General features: G+C 50.9%; 2 protein-coding genes across 2 annotated transcripts; one reads left to right on the top strand and one right to left on the bottom strand.

The window, feature by feature from the left end:
• Positions 1-911: 911 nt before the first annotated feature.
• N7533_012338 (PRCC domain-containing protein) lies at positions 912-2081 on the top strand (the record flags this gene model as incomplete). The annotated part of the gene is made up of 1 exon (XM_057108988.1): positions 912-2081. One exon carries the CDS (start codon positions 912-914, stop codon positions 2079-2081), a length of 1170 nt encoding a protein of 389 aa, XP_056954089.1.
• Positions 2082-2993: 912 nt separating this feature from the next.
• Positions 2994-17738, bottom strand: N7533_012337 (AAA family ATPase midasin; the record flags this gene model as incomplete). Its single annotated transcript, XM_057108987.1, has 1 exon — positions 2994-17738. One exon carries the CDS (start codon positions 17736-17738, stop codon positions 2994-2996), a length of 14745 nt encoding a protein of 4914 aa, XP_056954088.1.
• Between the last annotated feature and the right edge of the window lie 33 nt (positions 17739-17771).

The following is a 17771-nucleotide window of genomic DNA, read 5'->3' as shown; positions in this document are numbered from 1 at the left end:
TTTTTTTTTCAAAGAAAGGCCAAGGCCAGAAGGGGAGGTCCGGAGAGGTGGGGAGGGGCAACGGCCAGAATGACGCATTGATCTCGGCTGCCCGGGGTTGGACCGACGAGCTCCGGCTCCACCGGCTCAGATTTGAGATGGTAAAATTGCGTGAAGTCGTGACCGGTGATCTGTGATGTTGGATTTTGGATCTTTGATCCTTGAGAAAGGAGGTCAAGGGTTGACAGTTGTAGTGGTGGTGATTGTGACGAGTTCAAGTTCGTTTAGGGCACCTGCCGCAAGCCGCGACTCGTAAACAGCAGAGAGATATGGTCACTAGTATACAAGACTATGAATGTATAATTATGTACTACAATACTACTAGTATTCTATACTAAACTATACTACGTAGTCGCTTGAATGATGCTCCTTACACTGCCCATAGCGACGGAGTTACCCCCCCAGAGAAACCTGATGACGCTGATGACGTTACGATTCGATTCGGTGCTGGCCTGGGGGTGTGAGACCCGATAAGCTCGTCGCATGCGGATCATGGAAAAAACCCAATTTGATTAAGCTCTCAGACTTGGTCGGCAGTTGCGATGAGAACTGAATTCCCAGCTGGATTGAGTCTGGTGAATTTTGGGTCTGGTTTTAGTACTCGATTTGTTTTTGGGTTTGGTTTGGTGGGCACATCCTTTGGGAAGAAAAGGAAAGATTGGCTGAATCTGGTGGAGTCTTGGCACTCCACCGATCGGATTATGTCATGGTCACGTGGTAATAAGTCCCTCAGGCAATTGGGTCGTAAGGCATCAAGGCACCAAGGCACTCAGGTGTCGATTATTATCTCAATCGGCCATCTTTGATACCTTCAATTCCACGCAACACATCTAACCTATCATCCACGTCCCTCCCCCCCCCACCCTTCAGAAATGGCGCTGGTAGCCTACTCCGACTCTGAAGGCTCAGATGTCGAGTCCGACATCAAGCCCGCACCTTCAACGAAGAATACTGAGTCTGGAGGCTTTGCCGTCGACCGCAGTAACCCGCGCAAGATTCGAGTCGCTCTCCCAGAGCTCAAGCCGGACCCTTCAGCCCACAAGGATTCCGAAGATGGCCCTGCGCGCAAAAAGCCTCGAGTGGGTGGAGGCGGTGGTGCCTTTTCTGGCTTCAGCTCTTTTCTCCCCGCGCCCAAACGTACTGCGGAGAAAAAGGCTCCGCTAGCTTCTACCCGGAAACCCTTCAGCCTTAAAACTGGCGCAGAGCGTGGATTCGACAGAGAAGCAGACACGGAGATTAAATATCATACAGAGCCTAGCACTGGCGCAGGTGGAGAAGGCGCTCCTACGTCAGGCAGTCTTGGACAGTCGGCTTCAAAGTCCAATAGTCCAGCCGCCACCCAGACTCCGACCGGCGAGGTCAAACTACAAGGCAATCCTATGATGTTTAGACCGCTGTCTGTTGGTCGCCCGCAAAAGAAGAAGAAGAAGACCACCGCAGCCGCCGCTCAGCCGTCACTTTCAACGCCCGCTCCCGCAGCAGTAGAACAGCAGTCCACCGTAACGGCATCCGCTGCAAGCACTGCGCCGCCTCCCCCGAAACCCAAAGTCAGCCTCTTCTCTTTATCCTCAGAAGAGACTACATCTACAACCGACCCCTCACAATCAGCTGGAGCTAGTGCCTACGAGCCACTAGTTTATGAAGCGGAAACACCATCAGCCGGCCCTACACTCGCACCTGAATCCATCGCACCCGAACCCAACTATACGCCAGCAAACCCCGTATCGTCCTCATTGAACAACATCGCCAATGATCTGAATCTATCCAAGTCCGAGCGCCGCCAACTCTTTGGTCGCAATGCGCCCTCCGCAGACTCGCGAGTCCTTACATTCAACACAGACCAAGAGTACGCGCATAACCAAGCCCTGGCCGAGACAGAACTTGCCGCAACCCAGCATAACCCTGTCCGTGCCATCGCGCCAGGAAAACACTCCTTGCAACAGTTGGTCAATGCGGCAGCTTCGCAAAAGGATGCTTTGGAAGAGAGTTTTGCTTCGGGTCGGAGGAACAAAAAGGAGTCTGGGTCAAGATATGGGTGGTAGACATCGCATGCATCTGGCGTTTATTATTATTATTATTGTACTACTTTGTACTGTTGCTTTAGAGATACCAATACCAAGTTTGATCTGTGTGCAGATTCTCGATTGTCATTGTGATAGTCAACTCGAAAATACCTTGTTCCCATGTCCCTTACTATTTGCAACTCATTCCATTCCAAGTTCAACATGAATGCTCGGAGATTAAGGCGTACAGACGAGGGTCTGGGTGTATACCTATTATTACTAGTAGTTAGTTAGTAAAGCAAGACTTTGCTATCCATAGATATTGTATTCTGTCTGTGGTATTGTATTATCTATTACGGTCTCAATACTCAAATACCAGCAGAAAGATAGCCTAGGCGAAATTCCTTGGAGTTTTGATGTTTTGCCATACAAAACAAGCCCTCACCGCCCTCAGGTAATCTCTACCCCTGAGCTATGTAATCTTACATGTTTCGGACATATCTGTATTGAAAGATTGCTCTCACTCAGTAACTAGTTGGCACATGAAGGGACAGACACTATATTATTAATTACTGAGCCTGGAGATAGTTAGCACTGGTACGTACTCAGTTAGGTAACCGGCGGTGAGAAAGTAGAACCATGGCCTTCTACTGTAACCACCCCGTTAGGTACACACATACAGCACCCTTTTCTATTAGGCAGGATAGGGTGTTCAGATAGCCAAAGGGGGTCTCCACTTAGTAGTGCCCTTAAGGTAGGTGGAGGAGTCGGGTTCTTGGCTGGGGAAAAAATGGAAAGCCAGGACATGGCGTAGGAAATCATGTCGGTAAGTAATAATTACTGTTCAGAATTTACAGTGTCTATCAAGCTTTATCATATACAAAAGAAAAAAATCCCCAAACTCCAAAATCAAAACGCCAAATAGTGCAAATCGCTTTTTTTGTAGTCCCATCATGACGAGACATCAACAACTTCGGCAAACCACTGCTTCAATGCAGTTGCCAACACAGAAGGCAGCTCTCTCACATCACGAACAACCAAGTAGTAGGGGAAGGGGAAGTCCTCCAGATACCTCTTCATCTGGAGCTTCATTTCACCACCCGCATCAGGCTCGAAGCTAGCCTGCGAGAGATCCAGAATGGAGCTACCCTTCACAGCATCAACAATAATGAACACAATCATAATGCGTTCCTCGAGAGCCTGGCGAACCAGGCGGCGAATAGTATCGTGATCCTCGCAGATACCATCGGAGATAATCAGCTCAAGCTGCCAAAGATCAGCAGAGCCAGAACCAGGTGAGCGCTTCCACTTCGCCTCGCGGAAAAGAGCGATGGAATCGGCAATCAGCTTGCGCACATTGGTACCGGTCTGTTGGTAGCTGAAGTGCTGGAAGACCTGAGAGCCGGCCTCGGAGGAGAAAGGCTTGCCGAATTCGTGCGCAACACGCACATGATCTTCACTGCCGAAGCCCAAGACACACAGATCACCGGCCTCGAGCATGCTGAGACTCTTTGCGACGAGGGCGAGGGTTTCGAAGGCGAGTTGTCCACTTCCACTCTCGAGCATGGACTTGCTGTCGTCGACGGCCAGCATGATCTGGTAATTGCGCTTGGATGGAATGGAACGGCGCATCCAGATCTTGTCGCGCTTGTACTGCGATGCGATGTAGGGGATGATGCGCTTGATGTTGAGTCTCTTACCAGTGCGGAAATCACCACGGAGCTTGGTGGCCATGGTTGGGGCGAGGATGAGACGAAGCTGCTCGGTGAGGGAGAGCGAGAGATCGTTTGTTGCGTTCTCGTATTGAGACCAGAGGCGGCGGGCGTCAGCTTCGGAGGTCAATGGTGGGAGCGATGAAGAGAGGTGAATTGCCGCAAGTTGCGTGTCGACTTCATCCAGTTCCTCGGTCAGATCTTGAGCACCGGCATGGCCATTTGCGTTGTCTTTAGATGTGTGATCACCAGGAATGAATGCTCCAGCGGATTGACCATCAGTCGGGAGCATTTCGCGATCAAGTTGCATCTCATCCTGTAGCTGGTTGTCGAGGGCATCTTGAAGCTCCTCAGAGACATCGGGCAGGATGTCATTCTCCGTCGGCTTATTGTCAGACTCAACACCCTTGTTTTGGTCGAGAGCCTTTGCCTGCTCCTCATTTGCTTGTCCAAGGGCTTGAGTATCGGCCTGGTCATCGTCATCCTTGAGGTGTTCGAAATCAGCATCCGCCATGTCGGTGTCTTCTGGCAGAGCCTGCGAGTCCTCTTCATCTTGCGAGGGATTCTTGACTTCCTTTTGACGACGATGCCATTCCTCGAGCATATCTCCAAGTTTCTTGAAGGCTTGGATTTGAGGATCATTTGGCTCTGATTCCTCACCTCCGCCGGCGTCGTGGCTGGGCTTGGTCTCCTCGCTGTCTTTAGCAGCGCCTGTTTTCTGCTCAGCACTAGCATTAGGGTCGTTTGAACCACTTTCCTGCTGTGCGTCACCAGAAGCGCCCTTGTCTTCATTTTGATCTTGGTCAGCACCAAGGCCACCAGTGACAGCTTCACTGGGAGCAACTTCGTCACCGCCAGCTTCATTCTCGTCGCGTTGAGCAAGGAATTCATCCTGGTCGGGCTCCTCGGGATCCTCTCCGCCAGCTTCATTTTCCTCCTCTTCATTCGCTTCCCCTTCGTTGGTTTCTTCTTCGCCTTCACCTTCACCTTCAATCTCTTCCTCCTCACCAGGAGCTTGCTCCATGTCTTCGTCTTCCTCTCCCTCTCCGGCCTCATCTTCCTTTCCATCGGCCTTTTGTTCTTCTTCGGGGAGAGGGCCCATGTCTGACATATCGTCCATGCCATCATCGTCTTCCCCATCATCGCCGCCGTCCATGTCATCACCATCCAGTTGCATCTCCTCGGGAAGCTCCAGAGCTTCTTCCTCCTTGGTTTGGGGGTCGGTGACGTCCATGTCTTCACGACCAACTGCTTCTCCTTCATTGTCTGGATCTTCCTCTTCTTCCTCTTCCTCCTCTTCCTCCTCTCCTTCGTCACCCTTTTGTCCTTCCTCGCCCTTCTTATCGTCTTGGGCAGCAGTCTGTTCATCAGCCTCAGCTTGACCCTTTCCTTCTTCGTTCTCCGTCTCTTTCTGTTTCTCATCATTCTCACCATCCCAGAGCTTCTCATCGACAGCACCGGAATCAAGATCATCAACATCACCAACTTCCTCATCAAGATCATCTTCTCCTTCCTCATCCTTGTCGTCCTTTTCTTCATCCTCTTCGTCCTTATGATCACCAGTCTCACCCTCCATTTCGTCATGATCCATGTTGACGGCATCGGCCTCATCATCCATGTCATCCTCATCATCATCGGCATCCTCCTTCTTCCCTTGCTGAGCGAGCTCGGAGAGATCTTCATCATCGCCGATATCCTTGCTGATATCCTCTGCACCTTCACCATCACCAAGACCGGTTCCGCTTTCCAGCTTCCCCTCCTTGCCCTGTTCTTGGGACGCTTCGGAGGGACTGCAGAAACCTTCGGACGCAACTTGAGTGAAAGTCTTAGTCAAGATGTAAGACGTCTTGCAAATCTCGCGGTGGGCAGAGATAAATCGCTGAGACAGGTCTTGGCAGATGTAGAAGTATTGGTTCACAATCGGAAGAACACTAGCAACCAGTGCAGCGGCAATTGGAAGACCACTTGCCGAATTGTCTTGTAGATGCTGCAACTGATCAAGGACAGCCACCAATGAAGACGTAATCTCATTGATATGGACAGCCTTGGTGGCTCGGGTGAAGAACTCGTCGCTTCGCGAGAGTAGACCAGCGAAGTTGATAGCAGTGGGGGCATCCTTGAGTTGCTGGAGACCAACAAGCATCTTGTCAATTGCGGCAAGGAGACTATTATCAAAAGCCTGGATGGAAATATCGCCTTGTTGGGTTGGCTGTGCGAGGGAAATGTTGTTCGACAGGGCCCACGGTGAGATTTGCTGGAGGGCAAAGGTCAAATCAGGGCGTTCTTGGGACCACCTACTGAGATCGGCAGATAGTTGATCGAGAGAGGAACGGGCCAGCTTGGAAAATTCTTCTCGGACCAAGGATGCGACACCAGATGGAAGTTCCGGGAGAGATCTGAGGTTCTTCAGCAGGTCCTCAATTTCGGTCTTTCTAGACTCGAGCTCTTGAAGAATGGTAGCTGCCTGGATACCGGAGAACTTGGAATGAATCTCAATGATCTTTGATGCCAGACCGAGGATCGGGACAAGCCATGCGAGGGTTCTTGCGAGAGTGGATCTTTCTTCAGTGGCAGTAGCATTGGATTTGACGAGCGAGGTTGAACCAGTTGACCAGAGACTCTGCATGTTGTCTAGAACACTCTTGAAAGACCCAAGAGCTGACATAGCAGGTGCAAGAGCTCCTCGCTGTCGACGAATGACGAACAGAAGATGCTCGATAGAACCCATACTTCTGAAAACCTCAACATTGCTGAGCTCCTCAGAGTAGTTTCTGGATGCTAGACGAGCACGAGGCAACAGATCCAATAGGCGATGGAAGTATGAATCAGCACTGTGGACAGATTTCGAGATTGCGGTACCGGTCTCGAACGCTGCACAGGTGGAGATGATTTGAGCAAGTGATGCCTGGGTTTCGATCACGCTTGTTCCAGCATTGCGCTTCACACCCATTTCGAAGAGCTGCTTGAGAGTATCGGCATAAAGGCGACGCTTCTGAACCTTAAGGTGCTGGACATCGTCCTTGTTGTCTTCGGTCAAGGTTTTGGGGGTCTGGGACTTGAACTCTTTGATGCCCTCAATAATGGACACGGTGAACCCGTCCAAATCCTTCGCGATGTCAAATTCACGGGGGATTGATGTGTAGAGGTTCATCATGTTGCGCGCTGTGCCATCAGGGTTGCGGAATCGGAGAGCTCGGGATGCCCACAGCTCATTCTCCTGCTGGCAGACGGACAATGCTTCAGGGATGACAATAGTGGCCAATGTTTTCTCATCTGCTTGAGACCCGAATGAATCTCCCATATCATCTGGAAGACCTTGCTCGAGGACTGGCTGAGCCGATTGGTTGAGAGCTTCGCGATACTTGCGCACAAGCTTGAATAGCTTGACGTGAGATCTCCTAGCACTTTCCTTGAGAGCAACGATATTGGTATCCTTCCAGCTTGCCAGCTGAATTTGCTCCTTGAGATCTTTCTCGAGTGCGGATCGCTTCTCCTGCAGGATCTTGTCCACCGACGGCTGGAAAGGGCGGAAATGGGCGATGAAATTATTCAACGCGGAGACGAGTGGCGTCAAGCAGGGATGATCGTTGGCAAAAACACCAAGCAACTCGTTGAAGTCGGAAACAAGCTGAAGACGGCGACCAAATTGACCCAGGGTCGTCGAAGCAAAGAATTGTTCCAGGGTTGAGATGACACCTTGAATATGCACGCTCATGTCATGCTCGCCATCATCAGCCATCTGCAGCGGCACCGCAAACAGTGCTTCATAAGCAACAAACCACCACGAGCTGACATCGTCTTCACATCGATCTTTCTCGAGATCCAGGAGCTTGGCCCACGTTGTGAGCTCAAGACGACGCCAACCGACGGTCATGCTGGTGATTTCATCGTACTGAGTGACTGCGGAGTACTCCCGGCTGGCGACCAGTTGCCACTCGTGCACGTAGGAATGGAGCTTTTCAACCTTGGTCAAGAACTTGGCGACAGGCTCGGTGTGCTTGAACTGAAGAATTTCGGAGCAGCAATTGATGACCTCTGCAAGGACTGCATGCTCTGGCCAGGCAAGCTGGATTTGAACAAAACGGGCTTGGACAGCCAGGGTGAGGTTGACAAGTTTTCTAGCTTCAGCCAAGTTGGAATCAGTGTAGAAGTTGTAATTCTTCTGTCTATCCTTGTTGTCTTCGCCAATCTCCTCGTCAAGAAGCAAGAAGACTGCAGACAGGTGCTGCTCAGGAGAAACAGGGGAGAATGAGCCCTTGCTCTTAGACCATATCGAACCTAACAGACGAGCTGATTGTTTGACATGAGATGACAGCGCTTCGCCGGTCTTCTTGTCGCTCACAATATTGGCATGAAGAGCAGCAAGTCGCATAGCAATTGCTCTGGGGTCGATGCGACCAACGTCCTTGGGATCAAGCGGGGTGCCTTCGTCATAGGTAGGGAAGAGTTCATGCAATTCCGTCTCGTTGACCTCTTCCTCATCCTCCCATGAGCCACGGTAGCGGTACAGATTTTTGCTTTCTGCTTCCTTCTCTTGGTCCTCTCTGAGTCTAGTCTTCCAAAGATGGTGGAAATCAGCGAAGATACGCCGAATCGTACCGTGGCTGGACTTGAATTCAAGAAGTGTTGAGTCGGCATCCTTGGCAGTCCAAACACTAGACAGCTCGTGGAGACGCATCTCGATAGCGTTGCTAGCACTTGGCTGCGTATCAGCATGGGCCGATGAAAAGACAGGATGCGTAGATCCACCCATGAAAGGGGTTTTTCCACTCAATGTCTGAATGTCGGTATGTTCGCTCGACTGGTTGGTTTGACTGGAGCCCAGGAAAAGGCCGACATCGAGAAGTCGGAGGAAACGAACGATGGGAACGGTCATATCATCGTACGATCTGTAGTGCACCTGAAGTCGGCTGCTCAGCTGCTTGATATTGTCGCGTAGCAGCTGGATGGTCTCTTTAGATCTTGAGGCGTTTTCAAGAGTGGCAATCATTTCCTCGGGGTTCCTGTTCAGAACGGAGTTGATCAAGTTGGCAAATTCTCCGTGCAAAAGGCTCAACTCCGAATTGTCCGGGCGAGTAACGGACGAAGGAGGCGGAGCGGAGCCGAGTTGCTGGATCTCCGTCTGTAGCAAGGCAGATCTCAGGTTGGAAGCCTGGCCAGAGAACGTGGTCTCAAAGGAGAGGAGCGCATTAGACTTCGCACTGATTTCATCAAGACGTTGGTAATGGCGCTTTCTTTGCACAACGAGACCAAGCGATGGGTCAAATGCCTTGTCCGGAACAAATAGTCGGAGCAGCATGACAGATAGCTGAACGGCAGCAACACCAGTGCAGTGGATACTCTCCTCGCGACTTGAGGGGGTGGAAGCGAGGGAGTGGATGAGACTTGGGAGGGCAGTTTGGGCGAACTCTCTGAAGAAGTGGTCCTTTCCAACAGCTCTATCCAGAGCGATAGACATGGAGGATTCAATCTTGACCGGGTTCCCTCCCTCAATGGCTCGAAGCACGGTAATCACTTCTTCGGCGCTATTGGTGTCAAGAAGCTCGTGGTGGGCTTGGAGGAGGTCCACAGTCAGAGCTGCAACAGTGCGTCTGAGGTTGCTAGACTGATCCACTGAGATGTTCTGGGTGCTTTGCGAGAGAGATTTGGTGAGAGCTTGCTTCTCGGCTTGCAACATGTCCATCTGGCCCAGGGTTGTGTCGCGAACAGATGTAAGCCTTTCCAACAAGGAGAGAGACAGAACGCCTCCAACGGCAAGCGGGGAACTTTCGCCGGCGCCGGAGAACAGGGTGACTCTGTTCAGAATTTCAGGGACTCGGCTAGTGGAAGCTGAGGAGTCCAAGGAACGCGCCAGACGGCCAGCCAGTAGAGGCACAACCGTTTGGAACTTGCCTTGATCCGAGCCATTGAACGAGAGATCGTGGTATTGGCAAAGGGCCTCAAAGTCTTGCGCAAAGTAAGGATATTGTGCAGAGTCGGAACGTCGAACTGCGTGGCTGAGCTCGGCGACTGTTTCTTTGATACCCTGCACAAGAGCAACTCCGTCCGCGCCATCCAGAATAAAGCGTTGGGCAGTCGACAATGAATCCCAGATCTTGCTGAGCTGTGACAACTCGACGCGTGTTTGCAGAGCAAGTGAAGTGAAGTCGGAGACGGTCTTCTCCAACTCAATCAATGACGCAAGCTGCTCATGGGAAGCAGGGGTGACATGTCTCCATGAATCCCACATTCGCTGCATACTCAAACCGGTCGTCAACTCCCACTCGGCACGGAAACGAGCAAGTGCGCGCGACAATGATTCTTCCAGTGGCTTCAGCAAGGGGGACGAATTGAGCAATGATGTACAAACCCGTCTACCAATTTGGAGGTAAACTTGGAATTCGCCTTCATCAACACGGTCCACATCTGTCACTCGGTAAATATCCCAGCAAAGACTTGTGATTGTCCGGAGTGCAGCAACAATCTCTGGAGACTGTAAACTGTTCTCATCCAGGTTTTGGATAAACTCATACAGTGCTTGGCCACAGTCAGAGAGGAAATTTCCGACTGGCTGTGTCGAATCCTTCATCAGAGATTGAATCCGAGTCGACGCCAATGATCGCTCCAGGCGTGTCATTTGGCTTGGCTTGAGTTGCTGGCTAGATTCGTTTGCACGGACCAGGCCTTGGCGAAGCCTGTAAACTTCATGTCTGAATTCCTCGAGGTAGGCCAAAACGGTCATATTAGACTGGTAGTCACTCGACTCTGAGATAGAGACAAGCGGCTCGTTAATGAGAGGATGGATAGGCTGCAACGGTCCTTGGAGGCTCAAAGGCACCCCACCGATTGTGATCTGACCAGATGTGGCGTTGAGAGGTTTCCACTGGGAATTGTCTTGCAGCGCAGAAGCATGACGTTGCAGCGCAGCGGAGAACTGGTGGTCGTCATCGCCTTCTCTTGTGCTGAATGGCAGGTATGTGCCTGGCGCCATTTGGAGGTAGGAAAGATCTGCTGAAGATAGATGGTCTAGGCAGACTTCGAAGAGATCTTGGGCTTTGGCAGATCCCGAGGCAGAGTTGAGGTTCCAGATATGACGGAGGCGGTAGAGAGAAGACTCGCAGGTGTATGATGGCCCTGTCGCGGTGGGAGTGTCTTGGACCTCATTTGACATGAAGCAGATCTCAACACATCTGTTTCGCATAGCACGCGACAATTCACCATTTCGAGGATCCATGTTGAGGAAGATTCGGAAGTTGGGATGAGGGGTGATGATCCGGGCTGATCCATCCTCGGTTCGCTGTTCGTTCAGAATCAATGTACCATTGGGCTCTGTCAAGGAGTTCAATCTGTCCAAGACAGACGGGTTGCATAAATTGGCATTGTCAAGAATAACCCAGTCACCATTCTGAACAGCCCGAGTGAGAACACCCTCGGTCCATTCAAAGCCAACCTTCATCTTGTCTGAGTGGCGAATGAGATCCCACAGGTTCTGGGCTCTTTCGAGGAAGTTTTGAAGCTCTGGAGTAGGGTGTGACTGGCAGAGTACTGACAATGAAGAAATCACAGTCTCCAGTGAGGTTTCGGAAGTTTGGAAGTGTTGGCAGATCTGAAGGGCTGAAGCAATGGCCTCCGTAACATCTCCCGAAGCGAAAGAATATATGATTTGGTGCCGTAAGAATACCTCAATATCATGCACAAAAGAGGAAACTTCTCTGCGGTGATCAATCTGCTCGAATCCACCAATCAAGTCCATAGTATCAGTGTCAGCGCTGAGAGCAAGCTCCTCTATGTTTGCGCCCTTGATAGCAGCAAGCTTCTTGACAATGGTGGTTTTGCCACACCCGGCAGGACCGACAAGGATACTTGGCCAAGCGTTATCAATGCAGAGGACGAGAGACTCGAGAATATGTAGATCCTTCGGAAGAATCTTCATTTGCGGCTCGACCGATCGCTGGAGAACTGGGTCACGAGACAAGATTCCCAGGCCGACTTGTAAGTAGTCGGGAGTCAGATTGTGATAGTAGCTTTTGGGAACAATTTCCGAGTCGGTGAAGATACGATCATAGAGCTGTGAAACGAACGTTCGGTCATCCTCGCTCCTGAACCGGTGGTTGATGACAACGTCAAGGAAGTGTTTTGTAGGAATCTGCAAATCTCCACGATCTGCCAGCTGCAACCATCGTTGGATATCTCGCAAATTGACCTCCCATGGACCACCAGCAGCACCCAGTCGACGTTCAGTCACAATGGCTCTGTTTAATGCAGAAATGAAATCAACCAGTCGCTCTGTCTGGTGAGAGGGGCTTCCAGGGAAGAGCTTCGAGCAGATCTTCTTTAAATCATCATCTGTGAAGCTGTCTGCGTAGACCACGGTGAAACGATTGACAAATGATGCGGGAAGACCCTTTCTGCCGCCACCCTGGTGATGCGGGTTCTGCGCTGCGAAAAGAACGAAGTTTGGATGACGTTTGAAGGTTTGGTCAAGCTCGGCAATGTAGACCTGTTGCCGGTGATCCAGACAGGAGTTCAGACCCTCGAGAACTGACTGCGAGGCCAGATTCATCTCATCCAGCAGCACCCAGTCACCGCGCTGCATTGCTCGCAAGAATGGGGCGTCACGCCAGGTAAACTGACCAACGTCTCCTCCCTCTACCGGTACATCAGATCCAAACAAGTCCGTAAGATCTGTCTGCTCCGACAAATTGATTCGAGTGAGAGGCTTCCCAAGAGCCTTTGCAAGAGCCGTAACGAGAGTAGTTTTACCAACACCCGGACTGCCTTCCAGCAGGATAGGCTTTGATGACTGCAGACCACGAGCGATTCTGACCGAGTTCGCAATCGTGGTGGGGGCATCCATGGTAAATTGAGGGTCGGGGTCGGTCTCGCCAACAGTTGGAAGTGAGAATGGACCAACGTGCAGATATCCAGGCTCAAGGGTGACTGTCGAGGATTTCCGGTAGATTGCAGAGGCATCTGCATTGAACAATTCACTCAGTTTGTCAAGACACTTCTGGCGATTTCCCTCGAGGTTGTTGAGAGATACAGCAAGCATCGCAGCCGGGTTGGCTCCAAGAGTATCAACAAATACCATGGCAGCACCCTGAATGATAGCAAAAAGAGTATCTGCGTTCTGGCAAGTGTTTACAAAGTCGACCCAGGCAAGAAGGTCACGAAGAGATAGGGAGGTAGTCGATGTGTTTTGGAAAGTTGTCTTGAACCATTTGGCGAATTGCAGCATGGCCCTGGCCACCTTCTCATCCTTGAGATCCAGTCTCATATGAAGGATAGGAAGAATATCTTCATCGTCGGATAATTGAGGTGCCCAAATCTCAGTCATACGGTTTCGGAGAGCCGCCGAAAGTTCTCGTTTGCCATAGTCACCACCAGGGTTCATGGTTGAGAGGAACTGGAATCCTCCGTCGGCCACGACCATTGAATCGACTGGTCCCTTTTCGGCCAGAAGAATCGATCTGTGCGGTTCGAGGACACTGTTTAGTCTCTCGAGGACGGAATCATCGGCAAGCGAAATCTCGTCAAGCAGGAAAAACTGCCCAGTTTTCATGGCAGTGATCAGGCTACCATCGGACCATTCAAACAATGCATTGGACCGAATAATGTTTCTTTCGATCTTGCGCAAAAGATCTTGATCTTTTTCTTGTCTTTGTTGCGCATCAAGGGTTGACAGATCTTGCTTCAATTGTTCAAGAGGGAGATTTCCAGATACCTCGCCATGGATTAAGAGCTGAAGATCATCGGTGAGTTGCTTCTCAATCGCAGCACGGTTTCGGATTGGCCTTTGAGCACCAATAAGATCACCAGTCTCGAGATTGACATGAGCATTGACGATGAACAATTCTCTCTTGAAAGCCTCTGCAACTGCTTGGCAAAGTTGTGTTTTACCACATCCAGTCTCTCCAACCAGAAGGACCGGTTCGTTGTTCTTGAGAGCTTTGGAGACCAAAACGAAAAGGCGTCTCATGGCTTGAGTCCAAACAATCCCGGAAGGAAGCCCAGCCATTTGGGGAACACTCTTCTCGAGTTCTTTGTCGCCGTATAGAACATTCTCGTCCAACCGAACCTTCATGACCTCCTCGATCACCTTCTTGACAGCAGCTTTCTCTTGGGGGTTTCGCACGCGTTCACCAAGGAGCATGAACCCATTGACAGCTAGCTGTTCACGGTCATCGGCATCGCGAAGAGCCCATCGAAACAAGTCACGAAGTGTAGCAAAACTGTTCTTCTGTTCGAAGAGACGGTTTGATTGGCGAAGCAGCGACAGTTTCCGGTACACAGAGACGATTTTTGTACAGAAGGATGGGGCAATTTGGGATCGCTCTTTGAGAATAAACTCCAGCTCGCTCTCGGGGATGTCATCGAAATGCAGTTCGAGGAAACGATTTCGGAAAGCGCGGGAGAGGACTTTGCGGCCGCCATATAGACCGGCGGGATTTTGAGTGGCAAAAAGCATGAAATTGGGGTGAGGGTGAACCACCTCTTGGGTTTCGGGGATGAAAAGCTCGCGGTTGTCGTCCAGCAGTCGATTCAGGGCTTCAAGGACATCAGAAGGCGCCAAGTTGAGCTCGTCAAGAACAATCCAGTAACCATTTCGGAGGGCCTCTACCAGCACACCTTCCTGATAGCGTAGGCTTCCGTCGTCAGAAGAAATATACGACCCCAAATACTCCTGGAGATCAGTGTGCTCGTGGTTGTTGATACGAACAAACTTGTTTCCGGATACCTTGGCGAGGTACTCGATCATACTCGTCTTTCCGGCTGATGTTGGGCCTTGCAGCAGAACTGGGAAACGCCGAGTCGAGCTGGCTCTGACCAGATTCTTCAGGTTCTTCTCGATAAAGGGAGTGATGATATAATGGGGCTGTTCCTCCGGCATGAGAGGACCCTGGCGCATCCAATAATGCTTAAATTGAACGTAGTTCTGGCCGTCTTCCGGCGCACGGGGTGTTCTTCCAAGGAGTGACTTTGCATTCTTAGCATTCTCAAAGATATGCTTTTCGAGAAGTGGAGCCAAAGATCTCTCGGAGTTCAAGCTCAGTACGGTCAGGAAACTCATGCTGAAACCCTCGAAGATCGCTCTTCGAAGGCCATAGACGTGGGCATGATCAAGGACATAGACAAGGGCACGGACTAGCGTTCGGATGCTGAAATGAGGTCGCTGACCAGCTCCATCGGTCAGTTTGTTCTCGTTGCTAAGCTTCTTCGTCTCCATATAGAGCTGGGCAAGATCAGGGACGACTCTCTGGTCGCCCATTGTCAGGTCACCCAGATACTTCTGAATTAATGCGAGAAGATCATTCAAGTCGCTGTCCGGGGAATGAACATAAAACTCGGTGAATCTTGATCGCAATCCAGGTGGCAGATCTCGCTTTCCAGCATCTGTTGCGGGATTCATGGCTCCGAAAATGCGGAAGTCGGGATGGCCAAAGACCCTTTCCACATCACCGGCTTCAGAAAGCAGGACAGAAGGTGAGCCTTCGCTTCCATGATGTAACAGACTGGCAATATTCTCAAGAGTGTCTGGAGATGCGAGATTGACCTCGTCCAAAAGTACCCATTCACCGTTCCTTAAGGCTCTGACGATTTTACCCTGCACGAAAGCAAAAGCGAATTTCGCGTCACCTTGGGAAACTTGAGCTTCGAAATCAGAAAGCTGGGTTTGAAAACTGTCCCATCGTTGACGCAAGTGTTGATACTTGGGAGAGTCTAGCTTCCTCTTCTTTGATGGCTGTTCGTCTGCGTTGTCGGCGTCTTTCGGGGGCGCGGGATTGAAGACACCATTGGCTAGGCGGACAGCTTCGTGCCAAAGAGTCACCAGGCGAACCCAGTTACCCGAAGCCACGCTTTTCGTCACCGAAGATAGGAACTTCTGGTTCTTTTTGGCCGAGAAGGTCAATTCGAAAAGCTGGGTAAATTCATCCAACATCGGTATAGCCATCGTACGGATGCTGACAGGCTTGAATCCTCCCAACAGGTCGGTGCTTTCACTTTGTTGCGACAAGTTGACAACAGTCAGCTTCTGTCGCATCAATGTGGCGAGATGTTGAATGACAGTCGTCTTTCCGATACCAGTTTCTCCAACCAGCAAGACAGGCTCTGCCATTTGGACCGAGGCAGCAACCTGTTCCATGATGGATAGAGCGGACCTGGTAGAAGCAAATCGCGATGCTGCAGCAGCAAGCTTTTGTGCGGATCCACTTGGGACCTTGATTTTCTGGCAAACTTCACGGCCAAGCACAACTGAGTTGTTCTTATCCGTGTAGGTTGGCGTCCTTTCCTCGAGGCAAAACTGTGCTCTCTGGGGGGAGATCTGAAGGGCCTCGGAAACGACAGAAGCAAGGCTCATTTGCATCGATTTGTCGGGGATGTACTTGAGGAAAACATCGACTATGTCCAAAAGAATTTCGTCGTCAACACCTTCTGGGGTAGGTTCATAGCCGGTCTTCGCACCAATACGCTGCAGGCGATGGTTTAAGCGACTGCAAAGCTTGATCAAGTCACGGAAGCCAGGAGTACGTCCCTGAGACCCTTTGATGGCCAGACTACCGTGGAATGCCGCACAGATCTTACCATAGACGTTCATGATAGTTGGAACTCGAGACTCGAGGAGGCTGAACTTTTGCAAGATTACATCCCGCATCTCTTCAACGGGTAGAGAGGTGACCGGAACTCTTTGCCATAGCCGGTTGCCAAGCATGGAGGTAGTGGGTGCAATTTCCTCTCCGGCAATATTGTAGGAAGACTTCATCGTTGCGATGATTTTGAAGCCTTCTGCGCACTTAATCCGCTCCCTTCGGCTGGCGATTGTCAACTCGCCTCTTTCGATGATTGGAAGGATGAGGCCAAGCACTTCAGACGGAGCACGATCCAAATCCTCAATCAAGAGCCAGCGGCCCTCTCTCGCAGCCTTTGTCAAGACACCTGGCTGCCATGAAAAGGAACCTGATGCGGAAGATGTGGCGTACATTCCAAGTAGACTCTTCGCATCTGTTTGTTCGTTGAGATGCAAAGTGACCATTGACTCTGACTGGCCCATCTTAGCTGCGATATGATCGATAAGCGTGGTCTTGCCTGCATTGGGCAAGCCAACCAAGAGGATAGGCTTAAATCCAAGGAGAGATGTCGCGATCCGACGCAGGTTGGCAGTTGCCGTGGGAGTCTCGACAACGGAAGAAGGAGACGGGTGTGCATCTTTCAGGCGTGGGATTAAAACACCGGATATATCAGCAGATCGGCTAGTGAAGAAATCACGGGTATTCTCAATAAGTTTCAAGGCATCGCCATCGGATCTTAACGCCCGGGTTTCCCGGATAGAGCTTTCGAGAGATGCCCACCGACGTTCCTCCCACAAACCCAAAAGGCGATAGTCAATTGTGATTCCTTCCCATTCTCCTTCAATTGGGTCGGTGCCAGTATTGACACGCAGCATGTTTTCGATAGCTGCATCGGCGGCATGCATATATAAGGCAAAGCATCGTACGGCGAGATATCGGACAACCGGATCTTGGTGTGGGAAGAGGGATTGGAGCTGGATCGGGGATACGGCCTTTGAAAATGTCTCCAAGTCGAATGAAAGAAGTCGGAAAAGGGTGAGAAGCAAATTTCTGGTGCTATTTGTGTCCAATTGACGAATTGTGAGTTCCTTGGAGTCAGTCAGAGCCGACTGAGGCCCCGTTGGTGACAGAGCATATTGGCTTGCAAAGGGTCGTAGATACGGCGCGAAGGGAAGAATCCGTGCGAAAGCCGAGAGAACGTGAATGTAGTCGGTACTGATATCGGATCGCAGCCATCTCGCAGCCAAATCCACCACCACTGGCTCATAAATCCTGAAAACGCTTTCTGTGAGTGTCGTGTTTAATGCGCCAAGCGCAAGCGCATGTAAGTACTGGTTGCCCGAAGCAGACCGAACAAGACTTGAGATCTCGCTCGGCAGCTGCTCGAGCAACTGAGGTACAGATAGAGTCCTCTCGTAGACGGGCAGATCGTCCATGTTGTGCCCGAATTCTAGAGGAGCTCTTCGATG

The sequence above is a fragment of the Penicillium manginii genome, assembly GCF_028828005.1.
Source record: "Penicillium manginii strain IBT 31320 chromosome Unknown utg000009l:1.0-3297300.0:1.0-3298630.0, whole genome shotgun sequence".
In the NCBI taxonomy this organism is placed as follows: Eukaryota; Fungi; Ascomycota; class Eurotiomycetes; order Eurotiales; family Aspergillaceae; genus Penicillium; species Penicillium manginii.
The sequence above is the reverse complement of the archived record's forward strand: the minus strand, read 5'-3'. Positions and strand labels throughout refer to the sequence as shown.